The sequence below is a fragment of the Fundulus heteroclitus genome, chromosome 22 (assembly GCF_011125445.2).
Source record: "Fundulus heteroclitus isolate FHET01 chromosome 22, MU-UCD_Fhet_4.1, whole genome shotgun sequence".
In the NCBI taxonomy this organism is placed as follows: Eukaryota; Metazoa; Chordata; class Actinopteri; order Cyprinodontiformes; family Fundulidae; genus Fundulus; species Fundulus heteroclitus.
The window spans coordinates 22,601,724-22,625,923 of record NC_046382.1 but is presented as its reverse complement, the minus strand read 5'-3'; the positions used below and the strand labels follow the sequence as shown (position 1 = coordinate 22,625,923).

General features: G+C 39.9%; 1 protein-coding gene across 1 annotated transcript in view; it reads right to left on the bottom strand.

Moving 5' to 3' along the window:
* zgc:171482 (zinc finger protein) overlaps nucleotides 1-24,200 on the bottom strand; it is a 64,666-nt gene that overhangs the window by 32,614 nt on the left and 7,852 nt on the right. The window contains exons 3-4 of the mRNA XM_012880649.3: nucleotides 14,095-14,272; nucleotides 7,934-8,179 (exon numbers count right to left, since the gene is read on the bottom strand). Of these exons, the coding sequence (XP_012736103.1) occupies nucleotides 7,934-8,179; nucleotides 14,095-14,272 (424 nt within the window). The remainder of the gene's footprint in view (nucleotides 1-7,933; nucleotides 8,180-14,094; nucleotides 14,273-24,200) is intronic.

The following is a 24,200-nucleotide window of genomic DNA, read 5'->3' as shown; positions in this document are numbered from 1 at the left end:
CCAGATTCAATAGAAATCCACTGAGATGCAATCAAAACCAACTGTATGCACAGGCCTGACAGTTTGTCTCCATGGAATCAAACGTACACATTACAGAAAACAGTTGAATGTTGAGTGTGAAGCTGTCTAAGTCCAAGTGGAATTTCACCAGCAAAATTTCATGGACATAAAGAGAGCCTAATTAATTTTGCAGCAAATATGGCAGAACATTGACACACCATCTGTTTCAACAAAAAAAGAAATAAAACTAAGAAAGAAATCAGGGACAGAACATTTCCTTACATCTGTTATTGATGCATTTATTTAGGTTTTACTGTTTTATTTCTACTTGCTTAAATACACATCCTTTAGAAAGCAATGCAACAGCAGAATGTTTTTAGAGTAATGTCTTTAATCATTTCATAAATAGAGCTGCAATTTCTTATGATTTAGCTCTGTCCAAGGTTATGAGGGAAAATTTCACAACCTTACTGACATTTGAAAAGAAGTATTTTAAAATGTATAGTACTTGTGTATTTCTGGTATTTTGATAGAAACTAGAGCTGCACAGTATACTGACATGCAGTTCTCCTTATAAAATCAATGTGTTGCTATATCGCTATTGCAAAGATCCAGCTTAGATGCCATATTTGGCAGGCTAGAATACAGTGCATTGAAACTCTTTTTTCCGATAATACATTTGGTGGACTGAATGGACTTTTCACTGTCCTTCATACCCAAAAACCGACATAGTTCTTGGCAACCAAGATCATAAATTGCAGAGAAATTCATGATGACATTATGATGATAGAAAATAAAGACTAGTGTGGAAAATGTGGGTTGATCATAACTGATGTTGTTATGAAAGTATTTTGCTATTAATGTCATGTTTTCTGGTATTGTGCAAGATTCTTTCCACTGTCGCTTCATGCTTGCTCAGTATGAGGGATTGCTGCAAAGCCATGGACAATGCAGACAACTCTCCCTGTAGCTCTACGCTTCTCCAGGAGGAGTGAATGCTGCTTGTCAAGACTTTGATGCAATCAACTGAGTTCCCTTATATAGAAAAATCTTTTGACCAACCTGTATAATCTGACCCAATCTGTATAATCTGATTGAATTTGACTTTGGAAAGTGCCTTGAGATGACACGTTTCATGAATTGGCACTATGTAAATACAATTGAATTGAATTAATAAAAACAACTGCCTGCTGGTGTTGAGGGTTATTCTAAATAGCATGAATCTGACAGGAACTTTAGAGATGTGTAACCATTGTCTTTAGGTTATTTAGAGCCATCATTCCTGATTATAGTCATCTCAAACAGTTGTCAAGACAATTTATTTATAAAGCTATAAGAGCATACTTAAACAAGCTATTTCCTATAGTTCTTTTAGGGGTTAGGCATTTTATTGATCTCACTCAGTGAAAATCACATTTATCTACAAAGCCCCCAATTGATTGTGGCTATCTATGAGGGTGATGTGCAGTAATTTCAGCGAGCCGTATCTCCTGGGACAGGAGGTCATCTCCGTCTTACAATTGAGACACAGCCATCAATTATAGACAGTATTCTCTCAGCTTCTAAACTGAACTGTCTCTGGAGTTCACAGAGGCAGGCACACACACACACACACACACACACACACACACACACACACACACATACACTCTTCCTAGACGCTTATCTCACTGGTTCTAATTCCCTGCTGAGTCTCCAGAGAGCCAAGACAAAGCACAGGGCCTGTCTTGAGGGGTTTCTGCCCTGCTGTGATTTATGTTAAGACCCAGCTCCGTCAGGCGCCCTCCATCCCTCACCAGTAGCCACACCCACTACCCCTTCCTCGACCTCCACTGGAAACATCTTGGAGAAACAAATGGTGTTCATGTAAATATTGTGCTATTTTGTAATAAATTTAGCTTACAGGCAGATGGGACTGGAAAGAATAATGCTAGCAAAACAATGTATCCTCATGGGGACACGAGCATAACCAGTAGGCAGATTATGTGGTTACAGTTTGTAAAGAAGGGAAAAAAAATAGGATTTCACCACACCTCGCAGGGAGCTAATAAGGATGACAGATGAGATGCAACGACAGATCTGAGCTCATTGAGACACAAATACACATATTTAAACACAAAACAAGCTATGAAAATAGAAGAACGAGTACAGCAGTAGGAAACACAGGAGAAGAATAGATTGGAAATAAGAAAAGGAAAATAAGAAGACAGAGATGATTTTAAGCTTTTATGAGGCTAATTTCCTTTTTTTGCCCCAATATTTTTACCCTTTCCCTGAGGATGTCAATACCTGACTTCACCCCTTAAGGGATGATAACAGCCAATAAGAGAATTATACCACAGCTGGAAATGTCTCTAGAACTATGCCGCCACAGAGTGCTGTCAATAAGAGGCACAGCATTCAGAGTTTGGAGTTCTCCTCGAAAGTCGAAGGATCTCAGTTCGTCCCACAACTAGTGGGTTGCCGGTTCGATCCCCTGCTCTGACTGTCTCTGTTGTTGTGTCCTTGGGCAAGACACTTCACCCGCATTGCGTGCTGGCGGAGGTCAGAGGGCCCAGCGGTGCTGGTGTATGGCAGCCTTGCCTCTGTCAGTCTGCCCCAGGGCAGCTGTGGCTACTAACATAGCTCACCACTGTCAGGGTGTGAATGTGTGTGTGAATGGGTGAATGACTAAAACTGTATTGTGAAGCGCTTTGGAGGTTATCAGACTAGTTAAAATGCTATACAATTACAAGCCATTTACCGTTTTACCATTTATTTTTCACATTTTGTTATTTAATAACGACAAACTTGGGGAAATAGAATCAGTTTCTAAATATTTTACTGATATAAACCTCAAAAGTGTTGCATGCCCTTATATTCAGCTCTTATACCCCTAGAATAAAAAAAAAACAACAGGCAGACTACCTTCAAAATTGCCCAATTAGTAAACACATAAATAAATAAAGATGTTCTCTGAAGGCTGATGATGTTGGACAACATTAGTGAACTAACAACATCATGAAGACCAAGGAACACAACAGACAGGTCTGGGATAAAGTTGTGGAGAAGATTTAAGCAGAGTTAGGTTAGAAAAGAATACCTAAGGTTTTGAACATCTCAGAGAACTGGGCTTGTCAGTGGGGGTTATTGATCATGTTATGTTATGTGTGCAAGCTGTGGCATTTTTTTTTTCCATTCTTAGAGGATGGCATACCAGAGATGATCAGAATCAGAAAAGTGGTCAGGATCATGCTGTGGGGAAACCTTTCTTCAACAGGGCATAACGAGGTGGTCAGAGCTAATCGGTGGCACTAGATAAGGGTAATCATAGAAGAACACCTGTTGGAGGCTGTAAAGGCTTTAGACTGAGGCAGAGGTTCATTAACCCAAAACATAAAACCACAGCTAAAATATAATGGTTTAGATCAGTGATTTTCAACTCCAGTCACCAAGAGCCAAAGACCTGAAACTTTGAAATGCATTCCTACTTAAACACCTCTGAATGTAATAATTCAATCACCTCAGCAGCAAGCTACACATTTTTGCAGAGGCCTGATGAGGAGTAATTAATTTAATACAGGTGACTGCTGTATCATGATGAATCTAATAGCTGCAAGGTTGTGGCTCTCAATGACTTGTGCTAGAGATGCTTGCTTTAAAACAAACCTTATGTTCATATTAGAACGGCCTACTCCTAAGCATAAGAAAAATCAGTGGCACAGATAGAAATTTACACAGAATCGCCATCCAATCTGATGGAGTTCAAGAAAACTGGGCAAAGATTTCAGTCTGTGGATGTACAAAGGATGTAGAGACATATTCCAAAAGACTTGAAGCTGTGACAACAGCAGAAGGTGATTCTACAAAGGAGCGACTAAGTGGGCTGAATACAAGCAAACGCTATGCTTTTAGATTTTTATCAGTGAACATTTGAAAACCAATTTAACTTTGATTCTGCTTTGTATTTATTGTATACATTTTTAATAGAAACACAGATCATGTCACATCCCCTCAGGTTATAAAGAAGGCATATATAATACATTTGTCAGTGAACCAGTAGGTTTTATTAAATGCTAAAAAAAATTACATTTGTCTGTTAAATATTTAGAATTGCATGTGTTATAATGTTTTAGTTGAAATATTAAAAAAAGAGCACAGTTTGTGGGATCTGGGTCACAGTGTGTGGATTGCGAATGATATCCAACATGACACTTTTAAAGCCTCTGAGCCACTGTAGGCGGCAACATGACTCATGCTTTTAATATGATTGGCTTCTTGAGATGATGGTTTGTGTCATGGCACCTGGAGCACAGAGCGATCAGCGCAGCTTTGCCTCACAGAGAGTCCGTATTTGCTGGCAGAGGCTGTGCAATGTAAGCAATGTGTGCGATGAGTGTGCCAAACTTGTAAGTGCATCCCGACAATGTTGTGTGGTATCACCGTGCCAAATATTAAGATGACCTCTCAATTAAAGATATAGTGAGAATCAGCATGGTCTCTTCCTGCTGTACTTGAGACGGAATGAAAATATGTAAAAAAGTAGAACCTAGGACTTGCCATGACAGCAGTATTTGACATTGATGCTCGAAAGTAAGCAAAGCAAATTAATGTTTCCTTTATAGTTGTGGTTTTGTGTGACAATCCTGGTTCAAGGTTATTGCATATACATTGAACTCATCCTATGTAGCAGGAAAATCCTTTTCCGCTATGTTTTAACAGCTAGGATATGCTATGGCAACAGAGGGCTATCAGTTTTATGCACAGAGAAATGCAGCTCTAACAAGTGTGAAAGCTGTGCTGTAATCTGAGCAGGCTGTGAATCCTGACAACCGATCTGGAAAGCTAGACTGGCGCAGACAGAATTAATAAGGTTTCAGGTCAAAGTTGAGTGAGGATTCACAGCTATATACAGAAATATTTATACGGATTAATATATGTTCACCACCGGAGATAGGTACCAGCCCCCCTGCGGCTGGATGAATAATCTATGTTCACTTAAATGTTGTGGTCTACTTTTTCCTAGTAATTTCCCATTTGGATTTTAGCTCTTCGCTTTTGATTTGGTTTTGTATGTTGTTGGTATCCAGATCATTCTCAAATTACCCTGACCTTATCTTGGAGTTATCACCTGTTCTCTGCTCTTATGAATTTACTCCTCTATGTATTTGCTCTATGTTGCAATGTTCTTTTTTTCCATCTACTAAAGCCATATTTCCACTTTTTGCCCAGAAATATGTTTATTTAGTTTAATTGTTTCACAGTTCTTTGCTTTGTCATCACTCCTCCAGCTAATCAAGTAAGATAAAATTAACTTCCTTTTAAGTACTGTGGAATATACGATAACAGTTTCCATTCAATACAAAGGGTAGAAAGATTGTTTCCTAAAGCCCTAACAGTGTATTCAGATACAAGTATGCTGCTTAACACATTTATATTTACTTATTGCTGATATTTATTGGGTGAAATCTAAAGATGCAATTACATTATATGTGATTATTATTTCATCATATCTTAGTGCTAATTAAGTTAATTTCTTAGACTTGACTAAGGGGTAACTGACTAAAACAAAAGTTTCAGATTAGAGTCTGCTTCTGTAAGATTTTAGTCAAATAAACTTGAGTAAAGTTGGGAAACTTTGACTGGTATTTGTTCACCTGAAACAGGATATTCTCACAGACCTTACAAATACACACATGATATTATCAATTGTCCACCATCAAATAAGACCAAAGATTACCACAATTACATACTTTTCCTAAATGCTAGACCATTGGCACAGGTCATTTTTAAAGAAATTGAATTGCCTACCTATACAGTAATACGATTAATAAAATTGTGCATCAGGTATATCACACCTGAAGTCTGAAGCCCTTTTCAACATTTATTACAAAGCATTTGTTACAAAGAATACTATGCCTTTAAGCATTTTGGAAATACCAGGTGATGGTGCAAGCTTCCAATAGGTGAATTCGCAACAGGTACCGTGAGGCGTGGGGATTTATTTTAAGTTGAGGGCTCAAATCTACTCAATAATCAGCTACTACAGTATAGGTAAAAGCCTTAGGAATGCATTTAAATAACCCGGCAGGCTGTACTTTTGAGTAAAAGAAATAAAATGCATCAGTGCTATACAGATAACCAAAAAAACAAACAGAGAGAGAGGCTGGTTCGATTAACGGCCGGTGTACTATTTAGAGACAAAACTTTCAGTGTGTGCAAAAAGAATGGAAGCCTCACTAAATCCAGGGATCTGAATTTAATACAGTGAACTCATCTGCATCTGGAAAACAGTGTCTTTTATCTTTTCTTTTCTTTTTTTTTCTTTCTTCAGATGTGATACATGGTTTAGAAACTTTGAAAGAGTTCACAGTCTACCACCATAGGTTTACATAAAACAGTCTATCTTAGAGAAATGTATTTTCTGTGCACAAGGAAAATGAAAGGGCTCCGTTTGATCATTAGTGCTAAAATATCAGTCTAATTACAGAACTGTGGCGAAAAAGTTTATAATTAACTTAAAATGCCAAAAACATCCAGCCAAGATTTTCACAATTGATATCTGGTACTTGTACATATTCTCCACAAACTTAGTAAATTATTTATATTCACTTTTCAGCCACGATGAACAGATCCAGTCTGTGGAAAATCACAGACAGTCTGGCCGACTAAATGCTCCCAAGTGAGACCAGCCTGTCAATGGAGGTCTGGTGCTCCTGACAAGTCTTATCACAGAATCAAAATTGGCTCATAACTCTGATGAACTGACTGCATAGATGAAGTTTGGAGGTGTACTTTCTCACCTAAACACAAACATCAACCTACTGATAAATTAAGAGTATAAAATCAATAGGTTTGTAAGCTTGTCATCTCCTTACTGCTCCTTACTACCCATTGTGGCAGACTATTTAGCCTTGCAGCACACAATCAAGCCCCCTTAAGCAAAGTCCCAGGCTTGTTGAAAAGTCGTACCCTCAGACCAGGACCTTTTCACCGTGAAAGTGAAGTCGGGGGAAAGTGAAATGCCCCATATGAAAATGTGCAGTGGGCTTTTCAAAAGCCTGTGCCTTTTGAAGAGTGTAACAGAAAATGGCCTCATGACAAAATCTTGAACTAAATTGACGAGGGCTTACTCTTACGTAGACTGTAGACCCTATATGTCAACAAACTATCTGGTAATGATAATTAATGATAATTCAGGACGCCAACTACCTTTCTGAAATAATGGACGGTCTGACCTGCCGGGATCAACATTAGCCTGGCAATGATGAGGAAGTCCCTCCATAGGAAGACCTGAAAGCCTCACCCACAGTTTCCACCTCACAACATTTCCACGACCTTTCATAGTCATTTTGTCACACATTGTCTATTTTATAAATCATGTATGTACTGCATGATTGAAGCTAATCTCCAGAGGTTTGAGTTGAATGGGGGCACAAGAACTTGCGAGTTGAACCCTGCGCCTAAAGTAAATTCGTAACAGCCTGGTGATGTGATTCTCACAAAAACAAACACACAATGTTTTTTAAAACTCAAGACAGGTCAGTCAGATTATACCTCATACTCTGACAAATCTTTTTTACAATGGCTTAGACAATACCTTCCACATTTAAAGGTCATTGCATTACTTATTTGTGTGATACATACATATTGGGGTTTCTTTTAGGGAGAAAGAAAGTATGGAATCATTTTTCTCTCTGTTAGACATCAAAGTAGTTAGTGAAATGCTAGGTTTCAAAGCAACTGTTGCAAAAGTGTTGCTTATTTTGTTTCTGAATAGCTGTGTTGCTTACGCTGATATATCATCTGTAAAATGTACACCACATTTAAAAGTGTACAGTTTGAACATTTCATCACCCGTGCAATGTGGATATGATCACTAACCTCACTTTCATTGTCACACCCTCACAAGCCATGTCTGTCACCAAGCTGAGTGGGGACTTTAAAGGCTGACCTGTGCTCTCTGTGGCATCAAGACTGCCTGCTAGTTGCTCCAGGAGACGTGCTCTGGCTGCATTTCTGCGGTGTTTCTTCCCCTCATAGTGCTGCTGTGCCATGAGGGGGTTGTTGAACCACGCTCCGCACAAGCAGCAGTACTTCCCAGCTTCTCTGCCACCGTTTCCACTGAGCTCCGGCGTGGGCCATGGTAAGGCAGGGGAAGTGTTGGGGTCTGTGGTCTGCGGTGTGGTTGGTGAGGAATCTGGATGAGAAAGTAAAAAGGCAGGAGTTAGAGTCCTGTATTACAAAAGAATAGAAGGGTGAGTAAAGGTGGATATTAATGTTCATTCAAATGCAAATTAGTTCTAATGCAAAAATCACATGAAATGAAAATATTTTCATTAAATTATTACACTGGTATAAATGTATTTCCTTCAATTTCACTCTGATTGACATTCAGTTGAAACTATTAAAGCACCCTCATTTGCACCCTCATTTATCTTTACATTTGAAAGCTAGCTGTGGATTTTAACCATCAAATTAGACTCTGTTGGCCCAATCTCTGGACATTATACAGAAGTTGAAAAGAAGCAATCTGCGCTCTAGGGTCCAGTCTTCAAATGCCGACTCTCTGACATCTGACATCCTGCTAAGCCTTTCCATTTCATCTTTTTTTCCACCCCAACATTACCTTGTCTTGTCTTCCCTCTAAGGGAATGAAAAAAGGGAAATGGCAGACTTCCAGGTGACCTGCTACTCATGACACGACACTGGTTACCATGGTGATTGGCCATTAATAGCCAACTGGCACTGACATGGCCACAGGACGTAGTTGTGGCTCTCACAGAGAAGACGGCACGTGTGTGAGTGTGAGTGTGTGTGTGTGCGCGTGTGTGTGTGGGGGGGGGGGGGGTTGGGCGACAAGCTAAATGCGTAATCCCTTGAGAGGAATTGTGAGTTTGTGTGCAAGAACTAAGTTCCAGAACAGCCTGCCTGCGTGTGTAACGTACAATGCGTGTACGAAAGACATCATCCTGGGAGGGGAGCTAGCTCCACAGCCAGACTGCGTGAGAAAGCTTATGATGCCAGATGGTATCTCCAAATGTGCCAATTCACTATTCTCGATGTGTCAGTGGCTCCAGAGTCAGAGCGACTGTACCTATAGAGCTGCACCGCCACACGTTTAGGCATTTTATCTAATAAGCAAAAGCTCACTCACGCCTGCTTTCAAGTTAGAATGAGTCACTTATTTCACAGCAATCACCAGCTCTCCACTAACAAATGAAGAGCATGCATGAATTTTTGACCACTGACCTCTGAGTGCCGAGGTCTGCTACTGAGCGTATCTGCTCTATTTGGACCGGTGTTCACTGAACTCTAGCCCTGCGATCTGATTGGGTGCTGAAACCTTGATGTGTCTTCACACACTGTTCACATAGTTACCGTATCTATGGCTGTGCCTCTGCTCATCGCACCCACCACACCCACTCACATTTGCTTTGCTCGTCTTTGCTATGCCACCGCGTCTTCTCAGTTACTGAAAGACAACCCTAACCATGTAGCTGTCATGTCCTTTTTTAAATTTTCTCTGCTCCCTTCAAATACGAGATGGTCATTAAAGCTCTGGATGATGTTTGTCTGGGTTGGTGTCTGCCCATGCATGAGTGAGGTTCCTCAGCTCTGAATGCTTTGTGGAACGAGTACTGAAGATAAATGAGGGGGGGGGGGAGAAAGAGAGAGAGAGAGAGATTCTCCTATGTGATTTCTTTTCTCCATTCCTTGTTTTCCCACCATTTCCCCCTTTGACTTTGATCTCTGCACATTGGATTAGAAGTAAATGTTTTTCATGGAATGGGGCACAGTGAGAGTCAGTGTGTAACAGTATAAGGAAGTGCCCGATTGATGTGCACTGAGGAACAGACACAGGTATTTCTTCTCTACTTCTCTAGGGTTCTCTCCAGCATCTATTGACTTTCATTATTCTTACTTCAGTGAACGTTAGTGTCCAGGTTTCCAGAGTAAATGCATCAGTCACTCTGCTTTCGTGCGTTTACTGATGAGCGTGCACGTGTGTGTGCGTGTTGTGCTGCCCATGTATGCCCTAGCCTGTCAACATGACTGCGTCTTTTGCGCTTCGTTCATCTCAGCAAGCTCACAAAGGCCAGCTTTGACTTTAATCTCTCCTGAAATCCTCTCCTTCTCTCCCAGGTCACTCTTCCTCTCTTCTTGTGCTGCTTCCCCTGTATCTTTTCCTCCAGGTCCCACTGTCATAAAAAGACAGAAATTCCAAAGCAGCAGCATCACAGAAGTGACAGTTTTCTAAAGTAGGCCAAAGTTTAGCAGAAGTCACTCTGGGGGTTGATTATAACACTCCATTTTGGAGCAATGGTGTGTTTACAGCTCTGTGAATTTTCCCTTTCAGTCCAATTTGTATCACATTATGTAAAACTTCCTTGGAGACAACTCCCCAGAACCCACATTTATGGAAAAGATACTCAGACACTCATGAGCAATGACTAGGAGATGAATTTATTCGGCAAGGACTGATCATTTGTCCTGCTTATATAATTGTGGCAGTTTGTATCTTTTCAAACTTTTTGTCTTCAAAATAAAAGTGTGTTTTTTAGACACTTTTATTGGTCATGGTGAAAGTTACTGTGTTCTACTTTTGATTTTGTCCTTGGCTTATATCCCTACATTATTTACAGTAATTCTGTACTCTTAGATTTGCCGTCCTCCTCGCATTCTGCTTTTCCTTTTGTTCCCCTTGCTTTCACAGTGTTGTGCACAAATCTGTTCAAATCAATGCGCTCATTATTGGGTCAAACCTTTTGGAGCACTTTGGACCTAACAATGCTGTTTGTGGGTGAATTAAAGATGTAAACTACTACTTTAACACTTACCACTACTTTATGTTCCTAAACACTTTACAGTGTGTTAAAAAGTGTCACCAAATATAGTATTAGCATAGTAAGTCTGAAGGCTTGGAACTTAAGTAATGATAAATGATAATGACACATTTGTGATATAATGTACTATTGTAAACAAAGAAACTTTGAAGGCAAAAATTTACAAGTTTATGCCGAAGTATTGAGACATTTTCTTTCAAAGGAGATAGTTTGTTGACAGCTATGAGTGTGCATCTGTGTGTGGGTGCAATTCATGCTGTTAAACACATATCTGTGACTGTGGGAACCTGCTATTTATCATCGCTGTCTCCCTTGTCATTTTAATACAACGATATAAAGTGAAGGCTCATGCCCTTGCCATCAAAAAAACATTATGCCAAGTTGGTTCTACACCCACAGCGAGCAAAGCATCTTGCTTTGCTCGATGACCATCAAACAGGGAAGTGTAACAAAAATGTTTACAGTTTACAGAGGTAAATGGTTAAAAAAAAGCTCTTTACACTACAATCAGTCACACACACATTCATAGCCTGACGGTGGTGAGCTATGATAGTAGCCACAGCCGCCCTGGGGCAGACTGACAGAAGCGAAGCTGCCATCTTATTAGGTGAATGTAAGTAGACCAAGTACCACAACTTGTCACAATCCTGAGGTGTTTGAGGTTTTTGGGTTTATGTTCTCTAGTTATAGTCATTTTAGTTCACTCTTGTTCTTTGTATAGTTTTGTATATTTCATGTTAGATTTCTCCCTTCTGTTTCTGTTCTTTGCACTCTTCTAATCAGCTCATCTGCTTCATTGATCTCGGCTTTTCCTCATTTGTCAGCTGATTACTCCCACGTGTGTTGTCATGTTTTTCCACACTCCCTCCTCAGTATATTAGCTGCCAGACTGTCATTTCTCATCTGCTGGTTTCTTTCGTGCACTTTTTTTTTGCTTCCTGCCACTCCGTTTGGTTACCTGCTTCTCCGATACCCTCTCCATGAACGACTGGTCCTGTTATTTATGGCTGATCCCCTTTGTGAGAAATACCTGTACGTTTTCTTTTAGTTATTAAAATTCTTTTTCTTTTTTTATCTGTACCAAAAAAAACTTAGGTCCTCTTTAAAACACGCCATGACACACCCAGACTCTTAATTTCAGAGGAAGCAAGGATAAAGGATTTATTGATGGGTAAAGAAAAACTACCTGATTCTGAAAAAGTAGATCTGGTACAAACAAGAAGAAATCCTGTCTTATTTTCAGTGAAAATAAGTAACAAGAAGTAGTATTTATAGTCGTTCACCAGATCATAAACTAAATGGCCTTTGCCGATGAGAAAGCAGATGTTTAGGAGCCCAAAGAAGACACTGGATTTGCCTGTTCCAGAGTGAGGATTTCTGGCTAGGCTAGCCAGAGTAGTAGGGTCAACAGAATGTTCACTGAACTGTCTGGTAAGGCGACATATGGATGACCACAACAAAGAAATGCATATTATCCTGTTGAAATTGTAAAAAGAATTCTGGAACCCCTGTGGATATACTTTGGTCATGGTAACTGTACGAGGTCTGGATGATGGTGCAAGACTGGTGGAGGCTCAGATGGGATCTCCAGTCAGTGTTGGGAAAGTTCTGACAGTGCATCACAAAGTTGGCAACACAGGCAAAATAAATCAAACAAGTGGAACCAAGACGAGCAGGTATCTAAATTTCATGGTAATTTCACTGAGGCTGATGTGCTTGTGGCCGCTGAGCTGACAGGTAAGTGAACAGGTCAAAAGACACACAAATCAACATAAACCAGATATCCATGCAGTGCTGTACGGTATCAATGGTTAAACACAAAAAGTTCAATTGTTTGAACAAACAGTACCAGTTTAATTAAAACATTTCTCGGGGAACAGTGCTACTGCTGCTAATCATGCAAACATCCCCCAAACCACAAAAATATGTTCATTCCAAGTGCTTTGAGCCAAACATACTCTGGATAACAAGTCATTGATGTCGCTTTGAGGAGAGTTTGCCACAGTACCTGTGCAAATTCATGGTAACAGGCTTAAATCGGCGGCAACTGGACTTTGGCTCAGTTTTACTAAAAACGTTCCTTCACCTATTCAGGAGTCTTTGTCAATTCAAGAGTTTTTCCAGGAGTCTTTTCTACTGGCTTGCACTTGAACAACCTGTAGTCCAAGCCGCCAGAAAAGACTCCTGGATAGATATCAAAACAGTTTCAAAAAAGCAAGCAAATGTCTGGTCGCCTCTGATTACATCTAGGACTTTGATTACACCTAGGACTATACTTTTCTTAACTGTCACTCATTCCTTGTTGGATTTACTGATATGTTTCAGGTCGGTGTCATGTTGCATGGTCCAGTTCTGCTTCAGCTTAGATTTTTTTTATACAGATGGTCTCACATTGTGTTCAAGAGACATCCAATGCACAGTAGAACTCATGGTTGATTCTAGGGAGGTGACCTAGCTAGGTCCTGCTGGAGTAAAGCACCCCCAAACAATGACACTTCAACCTGCATGCTCCACGGTTGGTGTGAAGTTCTTCTCTTGGAACGTCATATTTGGTTGAAGCCAAACATCTTTCTCGTAATGGTGTCCAAATAAAATCATTTGCAGACTCATCTGTCCAAAGATTGTTATTGATTGATTCTTGGTAATTGTCCACATTCTCTCTGAAGTCCACATTATGGCCTCCATGATTATCTTAGGAATAATATTTGTCCTCATTAACTCACATGAAAATTTATGTTGTGCTGTATTTTTCTAATTGTACAAGGATGCGCTTTCACTGGAATAGTCAGGAGCATAACAAACTAAATTTCTGAGGTTTAAACAATTAACATTGCCCATAGAATGCTTAGCAACAATGTTCTCATAGTGTGCACCTAAAATAAAATGCCTGTGTATAATTGTTGTTGTTTTAGGTAGGAATAAATGTAACATCCATGTGTTTCCGTTGCATACTGGCATATGAGTTAAAGGCTGTCTAAAATCAGCACAGCAATCTGAAGCCCTTCTCCTACCCACAATACAGTTTTTACTGTTGATCTCTTGAAAAATCAAAGAACAGGAGCTAGGAATAGGAGATAGGGTCTATAATTAGAACATTTTGGATGTAGCCTAAGTCATTACTAAAACATACATGGAATCAAGTATGCCAAAAGGTAACTGAAGGACAACAACAAGTCAAATGTTTTTGTTCTGGAGAATACTTGAAATTATTTGCTTTTAATATTATTGTTAAAATGATTTGCAGAGACAGGCAAAATGAAAAATCTACCTGTGTTTGTAGGGCTTGTTATGGCTGTAGACAGGTTTGGTGGTTCCCCAAGCACTAGACGCACTCGCTTGGCATGGGTTTTGCCCTGGTAGTGGGACTGGGCCACAATGGCGGAGGTGAAGAACATGTTACACAAGGTACAGCACTTGTTTCTGTCTACTTCTGTTTCTGCGCAGTCCTAAAAGAACAGAAGAGGGAAAGATGGTTAAAGAAAACTAAATTACTGGGAAGAATAATGGTAAGATTGGTGAAAATCCAAAGAAAATAGTGGAGGTGAAAGAGTAACAGGAAATAAAAAGGATAACAGAGAAATAACCTTGTCACTGAACTCAGTGGGCTTTCTTTCTCTCATGATCACGCACACATGCCGGCACACACAAGGCAAAGAGAGCGATGATCAAATATGCATCTGTCTCTCAGGGCTGAGATTGTGGCTTGGCCTATCCACTCCTGCTGGTTCATTGCTAATGATGAGCCAGAGTAACTCCCTGTGGGAGTCGCACAGACTAAAAGACCAACTGTCTGACTGACGCAAATGTGCAAACAGACACAAATTCATATCGTCACCAGATAGTTACACAAATAGAAAGACAGGAAAATAGAATTTACTGTCATTCGATATACCAAAACACAAGACTAAGAGTTACCTCAGCCATCTTTAAAATAGGGTGTGTGCAGCCTCCTGCCTGAGGGAAGGACAGTAAATAGTTTATGGGCATGGGTGGATAGGGTCCATCACATTGTTCTTTTCTCTGGTTCTGCAGCTGCTAGTGTGAATGTGTTTTAGAGAAGGTAGGCTACTGTTGTTATTGAGAAATAACTACACTTTGCAGTGCCTTCTTGTCAGCTCCAGAGCAGCCCCCATACCACTTTAGTGGAAAATGTCAGAACACTCTCCACCGCATACCGATAAGAAGAACTCCCTATGGCAGCACTCAGGCCGGCATGCTTGGGCTTTCTCATTGAAAATAAATATTGTTGGTAGTGTCAATGACCCGTGTAAGGTCATTCGACAGACCCACAAATTTTGTTGCATGAGCTCAACAGGTTCTTTGCCAATTATGTGGGAAGTAATTTCCACTCTTTTTTCACGCAATTTCTATGAACAAGGTTGTCAATCTTAGAGATCACAACTAAAAACCAAAACACCAACATGATACCTTGTAAAGCAACCATATGTGAGTTGTATGTAAAGGATGGGACTCAGAACATGTCCCTGTGGGTAGCCAGAGTCTATGGTGGAGGACAACACCACAGATCCTCAAGGAAGGATGTAAAGAAGTCTAAAATCCAGTTGCAATTGTATGGTTTTTGCTCTAGTTACCTTACAGTTAGCAATGGTTCTGAAACTAGACAGTTCTTGGTCTATGCATATTGCAGTTGTTCCATTGTCATGTCAACTGTGTCCTTGATGTGGACCAAAACCCGCTATTCTAGGTTCTTCATGATATTTGGGATGAAAAACACACGAAGAAAGTGATAATTTATTTCATAGCCAAATGCTTGGGGATGAGAACAGAGGTAGGACTCCTTTAACAGAAAAGCTTCACAGTTTGGGCTTTTCAGAGTTGTCTTGTATGTCTGTTTTAATACGTTACCAGTTTATCAGATTAACTGGATGAGTGACATGCAGTTAAGGGTTTGCCTACATTTAGGTTTTGGTTAATAAATGAGCAGTACACTGAACCGAAAAGGTTAGGAAAACCAGGGCACCACATTTTCTTGTGCCCTGTTTATGGTAAGTTGGCTAACAAGCTTGCATATGCAGATTTTCCTTAAACGTTTGCAGCAACAACTATATTAGCATGTTTACAGCAATGGTCAAAAAGAAAGCCTCTTGTTGACTTGCTCTTGGTCTCACCTTTCTCATAGGCTTAGTCTTTTCTGATCCTGGTCTTGGTTGGTCTTTGTCTTGACTTAGTTTTGAGCTAGGTTGTCTTGACTAGAACACCCGTAAATAATTTCCAAATCATGCTGTGGCAAACTGCCACATATATTTTTGAGTGAGATTGTGCTCCATAAATAAAAGCAGAATCTATTTTAAGACTTTACAAGGAGTGTCAATAATTTTGAAATGAGCTATAAACCACATGTTGTCTTTGCTTTTATTTCATTGAAGTATTTTAAAAACTGAATGTAGGATATGTTTGAGTTTATTCCAAATTTATTTAAAGAAAATAAGAGAAGTTATGTGTGTTGTTATCAAATTCTTATATATAACCTATTATATACTAGCTGTCACACCATTGCAGTTTCCTGTAAAGGCTGGTTCACACGGCAGGATTTTATTCAAATCCTGAGACACCACATGTAACGATGAAAAATCTTTGCTAAAGCAGGTTTCCTCGTAAAGAGTGTGGTGTCCTGTCGGACGGCAAGTACAACAACCCACCACACACAAACAGATTTCACTCGATTTCATTTAGATGTCAGACGGGAAATCTTGCGAATCGACTCAAGATCAAATGGGAGTTCAGAGTAAATAAAAATGGATGACCAGGAAGAATAATGGCGATAGTCTGTGGACTGATTTTAACAGAGAAAAAACATAATAAAAAGAAAAGGTGTTGGCTAAAGAAGCAGAGACAATGTGACGTGGGTCCTTATGCCTGCTGCACTATAAAACAGAAACCACACCCGGAAACCACACCCGGTAGGATATCAGGCCAAGACAATCTAACATGTTGAATATCCCTGATTTGAGGTTGGATCGGTCCCAACATTCTACCGAGCGGCAGATCACTCTTAACACAACAGACACAGCAGGATAATCTCTTAAGATTGTTTTAAGAGACACGGCGATAGTCGGGGCTTCTCGGAGGGGGAGGATCGGGCAGAGACGTCTAAACTGTATACATAGCAGATGTTGGGTATGGAGTGACTATGTTGCTTAGCCTTCCAGGTAAATTAAATATTCATGCAAGACAAAAGGTTGGAAAAGTTGGTTTCAATTAACCTGACTCTCGCCAGATGTATTTCACTCCGCCTAGCTCCACTCACATCCATCTAGGACACCGCCATAGGAATTGCCTTTATTGAAGGCTGGGCCTTATCAAAAATCCTTGCATATGATTGGATAAGCCACTTGTCTGTCATCTTTATCGACGTGCTATTTCAACCACTCACACCGAAGCTAACCCGTGACGCTGTGAGAGTGACGCAGGAAAAAACTTTTTTTTTGTATGTGTTTGCGGCTCTAGTGGCACGCGTTTTATTGACAGTGAGCTGACAGGAAGAGGGGGGAAGACAGGCGGCAAAGCGCCGCGGGTCAGAGTCGATCCCGGGCCGACCGCGTCGAGGACTAAAGGCCTCCTAACATGGTTCGCGGACGCGCCCCGAAAAACAAAACTTGCCAAATCCGGTCGGGAGAAGGGCGAAAACATTGTTTCCACCAACAAAAGCCTTCAGAGCCGTCCTCTGATGTTCTTTTATTGAAACAATATTAGGTAGATTGGACAACACGGAAGAAATAGCAGCATCAATGTTAACGCTTGCTTCCTCGATGCGAGCCGCCATTGTTGTCTGAATCAAAACAGTCTCACGTCACGGTCGCTTCTCCACTACGTCACATCTATGAAACTCCAGCCCTGCGTCCTGATTGGCTAGACAATAAAATTGGTTGGAAAAATCACTCTCTATGGGAGATGTCCCAGATGGATGTGAGTGGAGCTAGGCGGAGCGACATCCATATGGCTAGAGTCAGGTTAGGTTTCAATAGCCTTTTTCCTCAATAAATGTTATCATAATTTCAAATCATTGATTTTGATTTGCTCAGGTTTTCTTTGTATGACATAACATTTTGATGACATAAAATATTAAGATGTGACAAAAAGCAACCAAAAAATCTAAAAGGGGCAAATGTTTGTGAATCAATCATATGAGTTACTTGCTGAAGTCAGATTGAAATAAATAGTTTTCTTCTGTAGTGTCGCGGATGTTTCAGTTAGATTGCTAGTTGAAGTCTACCCAACTACTGTGCTTTCTGAATATGTAAATATCATAAAACATATGAAACCCATATCAAAAAAATAAAACAAGCTGCATGACTTCCTTTATCATCTAGGAATTTCTGATTTGGCTGTTTTAAATATGACCTTTCTTCACCTCTGTCCTTGAATCTTTGTGTTGTGCTTTTTTGGTATATCTATTATTTTTTCTTTTACCTGTCTACAGTCAAAGAAAAAAATAATTCACAAGACACAGCTCAGTTTTATTAAGGGCATACGGTAACAGTGAAGCCTCTGGAATATAATATTTGAATGAGTGGGTGCAAGCTGTGTGTCTCAGGGGATGTGTGTGTCTCTCATGTTATCCCTGGTTAGCGTCACAGACAGTGGATGTAAGAGTTGAGGACACCTTTACCTTCCAGGCTTTTGCTTTCTCTCTATCTCCTTTACTCTCTTCTCTTTCTTTTATTTTTTTTGTCTTGCCTGCTTTCCCTTTGCTCTAAGCATTTCCTCCCCTGCAACCTCTATCCCCCTCTGGGCTCCAGTCTCAGTGACTCTGTGTATGTTGTAGGATGAAATATTTATCTGTATTGGCAGGCCCTCACCAACCCCTCCTTTCTTTGCCCTCTCCCGCCTCGCCTTTTTGCCTCCTCCATGCCCGTCCCTGCTGTGAGCGATGTGCAGATGGAAGCCATCAATTGTCCTAAGTCTCCTAAATCAAATTGAATTTTGCCAACTTTACTTTAAATTATTTTTTTCTATGATTTTAATGACACATCTAATAATTTGTACGTTTTGTTTTAAAATATTTTTCAGGCTTATAGGGCTTGTAGTCACATTAAATGTAGGTCATCATATAAATGTATATAGAAATATGTAATGGACAAAAGTATTGGTAGTACCATCTCCAGCTCAAATGTAAGGTTATAAATTGAAGATTCATTTGAAGATTCATCCATGAGGATTGGAAGGATGTGGTCATGTTTTCTTTACTTCATCAGGATACAGACCTCACTGTTTTGTATGTATTGAAGTCTTTGGATGTGTTTGGATGGAATTCCAAAAAAATTTCATGCTTTCACTTCCTCAAGACTTGACTATTGCAACACAAGTTTTTCAGTATCGGAAAAAGAGAGCAATGAACCAAATTTGGAGATGTTCTTGAGATGAAAGAAAGAGATCTTACAGAGGTGTGTGATGTGAGTTTTAAATGTAAGATGAGGGTCAAATATTACACCAAAATTAGTGACTGTGGAGGAAAGGGGAACATTTTGACCAGAGATTACTGGGTAAATAGATAATCAGTGAACATGATGTGGGTTGCAAACTACAAAGCTTCTGTTTTTGACATGTTTAGTTTTTTCATAACCGGGGGTGAAAGTGTAGAGCAGGAATCCAAAACTCCAGTCCTCGAGGTGTGTCCTGCAACTTTTCTAAGTGTCTGCACACCTGAGTAAAAAAAAAAAATCAAGTCTTTTGCAGGATTCTGGACTTTGATTCAGGTGTGGTGGACAAGGGACATATCTAAAAGTTCCAGGAAACCGGACATCGAGGACCAGAATTGAAGACCCCTGGTGTGTAGTGATAGTGATGAACCTGTGGGGGTTTGTTTTGATGTAGAGCTGCGTGTCAATCAATGAAAAGAAATCCTGTGGTGAGTGATGATGTAACTGAGGGGGAGGATGTAGACTGTAAACAAAGTGGGCCCAAGGACTGATTGAGAAACACCACAGGTGACCATTTTACATTGGCTCATTATGGCTGGGCTCTGCTTGGCTCTGCCCGAGAGTGGACTAGAGTGGAGTTTTGAGCTGAGCAGACTGCAGGGCAAGGAGAAATTAGAATGTTTTCTCTGCAGAAGCCCAGGGAAAAATTAAACTGAGAGTGACAACATTAATATTAAGGACCACTAAGAATGGAGTGGTTCAAACCAAAATATATCACTATTTACAAACCATGAACCATGCCTGAAGAAAACAAAAACAAAAGATAAATGACAGTTCAGCTTTCTATACGCAGACGGACTGGCAGTAATGTATTTAATAGCTCAAATCAGATTGGCGGATTTAGCAGGAGTTTCTCTCTTTTTAAGACTGGCATACACTTTTCGGGCAGATTACTTTAGTCGTGCGAGAATGTTTTGGATCGGGCCAAGTTTCAGCTTGATCATGCGTCCTGCGTCGTGGATTGAAAATCAAATCAAATCCTGCACGGTATTGAAGTTGGTAGTGGATGTTGTGGGGATCCAAAATGTCAAAAGCAGTGTTCAGATCCAAGAGTATCAGCAAGGAGGGGGGAGAGCCAGCATCAGCCTCCATCAGAAGATAATTTGTTACCCTGATCTGATGGTGAAGTGGTCATGTAGACTGTCTACAACATTTCTTTCCAGCACTTTGGACAGAAATAAAAGGTTGTCAATAAGTCTGTAATTGGCAAACTGATCTGGATCAAGTGTAGTTATGTACAGATAGGTTTGATGATGGCAGCTTTCGATGTAAGTGGAACAGGATCAGCTTGGAGGTTTATCACAGATGTGATCAAAGGACCGATGAGAGAGAAGTTTGCTTTCAGCAGAGCAGTTGGAGAGAGGACCAAGGGCACAAACAGAGGATTCAATTTGTTCGATAAAATATGTTACTTCCTGCTGGGAGACTAAGTTGAAGTAACGAAGAGGTTGAGGGTTCTGAGGGTGAGACTTCAGAATCAGAGAGGGCAAACTGACAAGTTTGTCAGGAGAGACCGGATTTTGAAGTCGAAAAAGTACCTACAATTATTACAGTGCTCTTCAGTGCTCTCTAGCCAACATGTTTCCAATGGAAAGTTGATGGAATAAGAGCAATACAGCCTTTTTGACTGTTTACTTTCACTAAGCTCACCAATGTCAATGTTTGCATCAATGTTTCCTGCATTAATGATCTTTGTGGCAAGAGGGCTCACTCCATCCTTGTTCTGTGTATCGAGTAAGGAGACATTGAATTATTGGTAAAAGGAATCTATTATTACCAATATAGATTTTCTGATACTGCTGTATAGTAACTGCATCATCATAAATATATTTAAGTGCTAGTGCAGTTTTAAAGATGTAACTAAAATGATTCTTTCTGTATTAGAACAGTGCTTTTAAAATTACTTATTTGCTTGAAAACAAATAAATATACCAACCGATTTAATGCTACCAATTAATGACGGATAAAGCCCAATATTACATCAATCATCTGCACTTTGTTGTTATCTCTTTGAAATATAAAACCAATCTTCTATTTATTCTGTTATATTCTATCATTTCTGTGGCATTTGAGAGATACTGTAGCTTTCTGGAGGACAAATATTCTCTATTCTGCCTTGTTCTTAAAAATAGATTTTTTTCCTCTCATATCCCCCTTTCCCTCATCTCTCCTCCCCCAAAGTCTCTTATGTGTACTTTATGCAACATGTTCCTTCCTCCTAACCCATCACTTACATTGTTTACTTTAAACCTCTCTGAACTACCATGTTTAGCTGAACCAAAGTCTCAGATGTGGGAAATCAACTGAAGCGGACCGTCTTCCCGTAGCGTTTTTTTATTCATCTACTTTTTCTCATGGTTAAGGACAAAGATCTGGAGATGACAACCTGCAGGGACTTGCAAGGGTCTCACCTGTCAAGACAAAGTGAAACGTAAAAGATTCACTGACACAAATGGGAGCCAAACCGCAGAGAAGCATCTGACTGAAAACATGAAATACGTCACAGCATGGATTTAGTGAGAGCAGGGGGAAAGTTTTTAAATATGCGTATGTGGGTGACTGACAGATGAATAATTGCCAGCTCAATACAACTGCCACTGTGCTCAACCCCTTTAAACAATCAAAAACATGTCTGACTCACTGTTTTCCTCCATCCCCTGTCTTTGCTGAAAGTCGTCAACCTTTCTAAATTTCCCTGTTATTTCACCGTTACCTGTCGTACTTCAAACATTCGTCTAGACGGATTTGCATGCAACCTAATTGTTGTGTGTGCTTGTTTGAACGTTATGCATGCATGCCTTCTTGTCGGCTGTGACAGTGACGTCTGTATCGCTGCATATATTCTTTTTGTTAGGGTGACTTCTTCCTGCTCATGCAACTAACAATAGACTCCTAATTAGCACTGTTTATCTTCTTCTCCTTCTGTTGTGTTTTTCGGTTCCTCCCTGATTCTTCCTTCATTTTGAGCTGGGCTGCAGTGGGAAGCCTTGCTAAATTTACACATTGAGTGGTGCAGAGTTTGAGGAAGCTCTGAAAGACCCAATTGAAAGGGGTTACAGCACAAGCATAATGATACAAGGATAATAAAAGATGAAGGGAAAAATGAGGTGTTTTTCACCCGGTGACAATGTAGAAAACTGCACAGAGATAACAGAGGTTAAAAAAACGATCCCTTACATCTGCGAGCACCTTTCTGACCTGCTTTTTCTCCATCTTCTCTGTGACAAACACTTTCACCTACACACAAGCACGGAAAACCTCAAAGCATGGCATTTTACTCTGGCAGTTCATTCACTCTGAGGAAAACCTTTTCTCTGGTTCCCAGTGGACAGCGCCATGTCAATCAGAACAAAAACAGAGATAGAGAAAAAACACACTAAGATGCTGTGCTGAGAGAGTGTGTGCGAAGGTTCCCATGGGAGGAGAAAGATAAGATAGATGAAAGGAGAAAAGTTTTTTTTTTCTCCCAAACAGACTGCTGAGTATTTCATCTCTGTTCATCTAATATCAGCTTCCCAGCACTGTCTGATACGATCAAACACAAAGCGCTTGCTGCGGCACTCACACTGCATTACAGTATGGCAGATGATTGGTGTGTATGGTTGTCTGATGACCTTTGCTTTCACTGTCCCATATGAGGTACAAGCCAGGATGGGCTGAGTCATGTCTTATTCGCGTTGGGAGACAGATGGAGACGCAGGTGTCTATATTTCTACAGGGTGTGTTAGTGTATGTCTATACGCAAAAGCTCATGACATATTATTTTCTAAATGCAATCTGCAGAATTTCCTTTTGGTCAGAAACAAAGTGATAGTTTATGGTCAGTTTTATATGTAAAGATTTATCAAGATAAATAATCTATTTAAAATCTCTTTTCCAAGACAGATCTGGTAAGACAACAGCATCAACCATTAAGATTCATACAGACATTCATTTATGTAGTTTTGACGGCATTAACATAAAATAATAATTTTAACAAATACAAGTATGACTGACTCAAAAGCAACTGCAGTTAATAAAGCTTGCTTCTTCACAGTCTTTGAGCAGAGCTTTTAGTTAACAAATGGTCATTAGCTGTCACCTGCCAGTTAATCAATTCCAAGCTGAAGGGGCAGTGTATTCGAATGCTGCCCAAGCCAGTTGCTCTAAATCTGGGAACAAAGACATGATGAAAAACCTTGTAGCACAGTCAATACTGGGTGTGGGAACCTAGTAAGAAAAGCAGTCAGGTAAGGGGGAGTAGCCCCAGTCTACATTTATATACACAAAAAGGAGATTGTGTGACTGCAATTAACTGAAATTTTCAAGCTGTATGCAAACGAAATTTCGTTCTGTACGCACTTTGTGCATACAAAATGACAAATAAAGTTTTCTAAGTCTAAGTGTGAATAGAAAGCTAAGGAAGCGTTGCAGCTGCATACAGATGGCAATGGTGAACACAACATCCCCAAACAGTAATAAAAGGTAAAGCACAATGACACACAAATTCAAATTTCTTGAAATTTTGCTCAGGTGATAAATAACAGGTCACCATGGTCCAGAAGACAAAAGAACATTGCTGATATTAAGCAATCTCAGACTTGTTAAGAGAAATTGGACTTCTGTGGGAGAAATCCAACTTAGATTGCAATTTAGACACAAGATTAATTATTTGCACCTTGAAAGAATGTTTACCATCTATAATCACACCATAGTACTTAAAAGAGTTGACCATCTGAATTTCAGATTTGAGTCAGACTGAACTGAACTATTTAAATGCAGTTTAAGGAGATTTTAAAGTATGCACTTGATAATTTAAAGAGCAGAAAATGATCTGCATAAAAATGATGCATGGCTTGTGATATGTCCTTACAGACATCATTGACATAAATAATCAATGAAAGTTGTCCAAGAATTGAGCCCTGGGGAACACCCTTAATGGAACTGAGGTGAG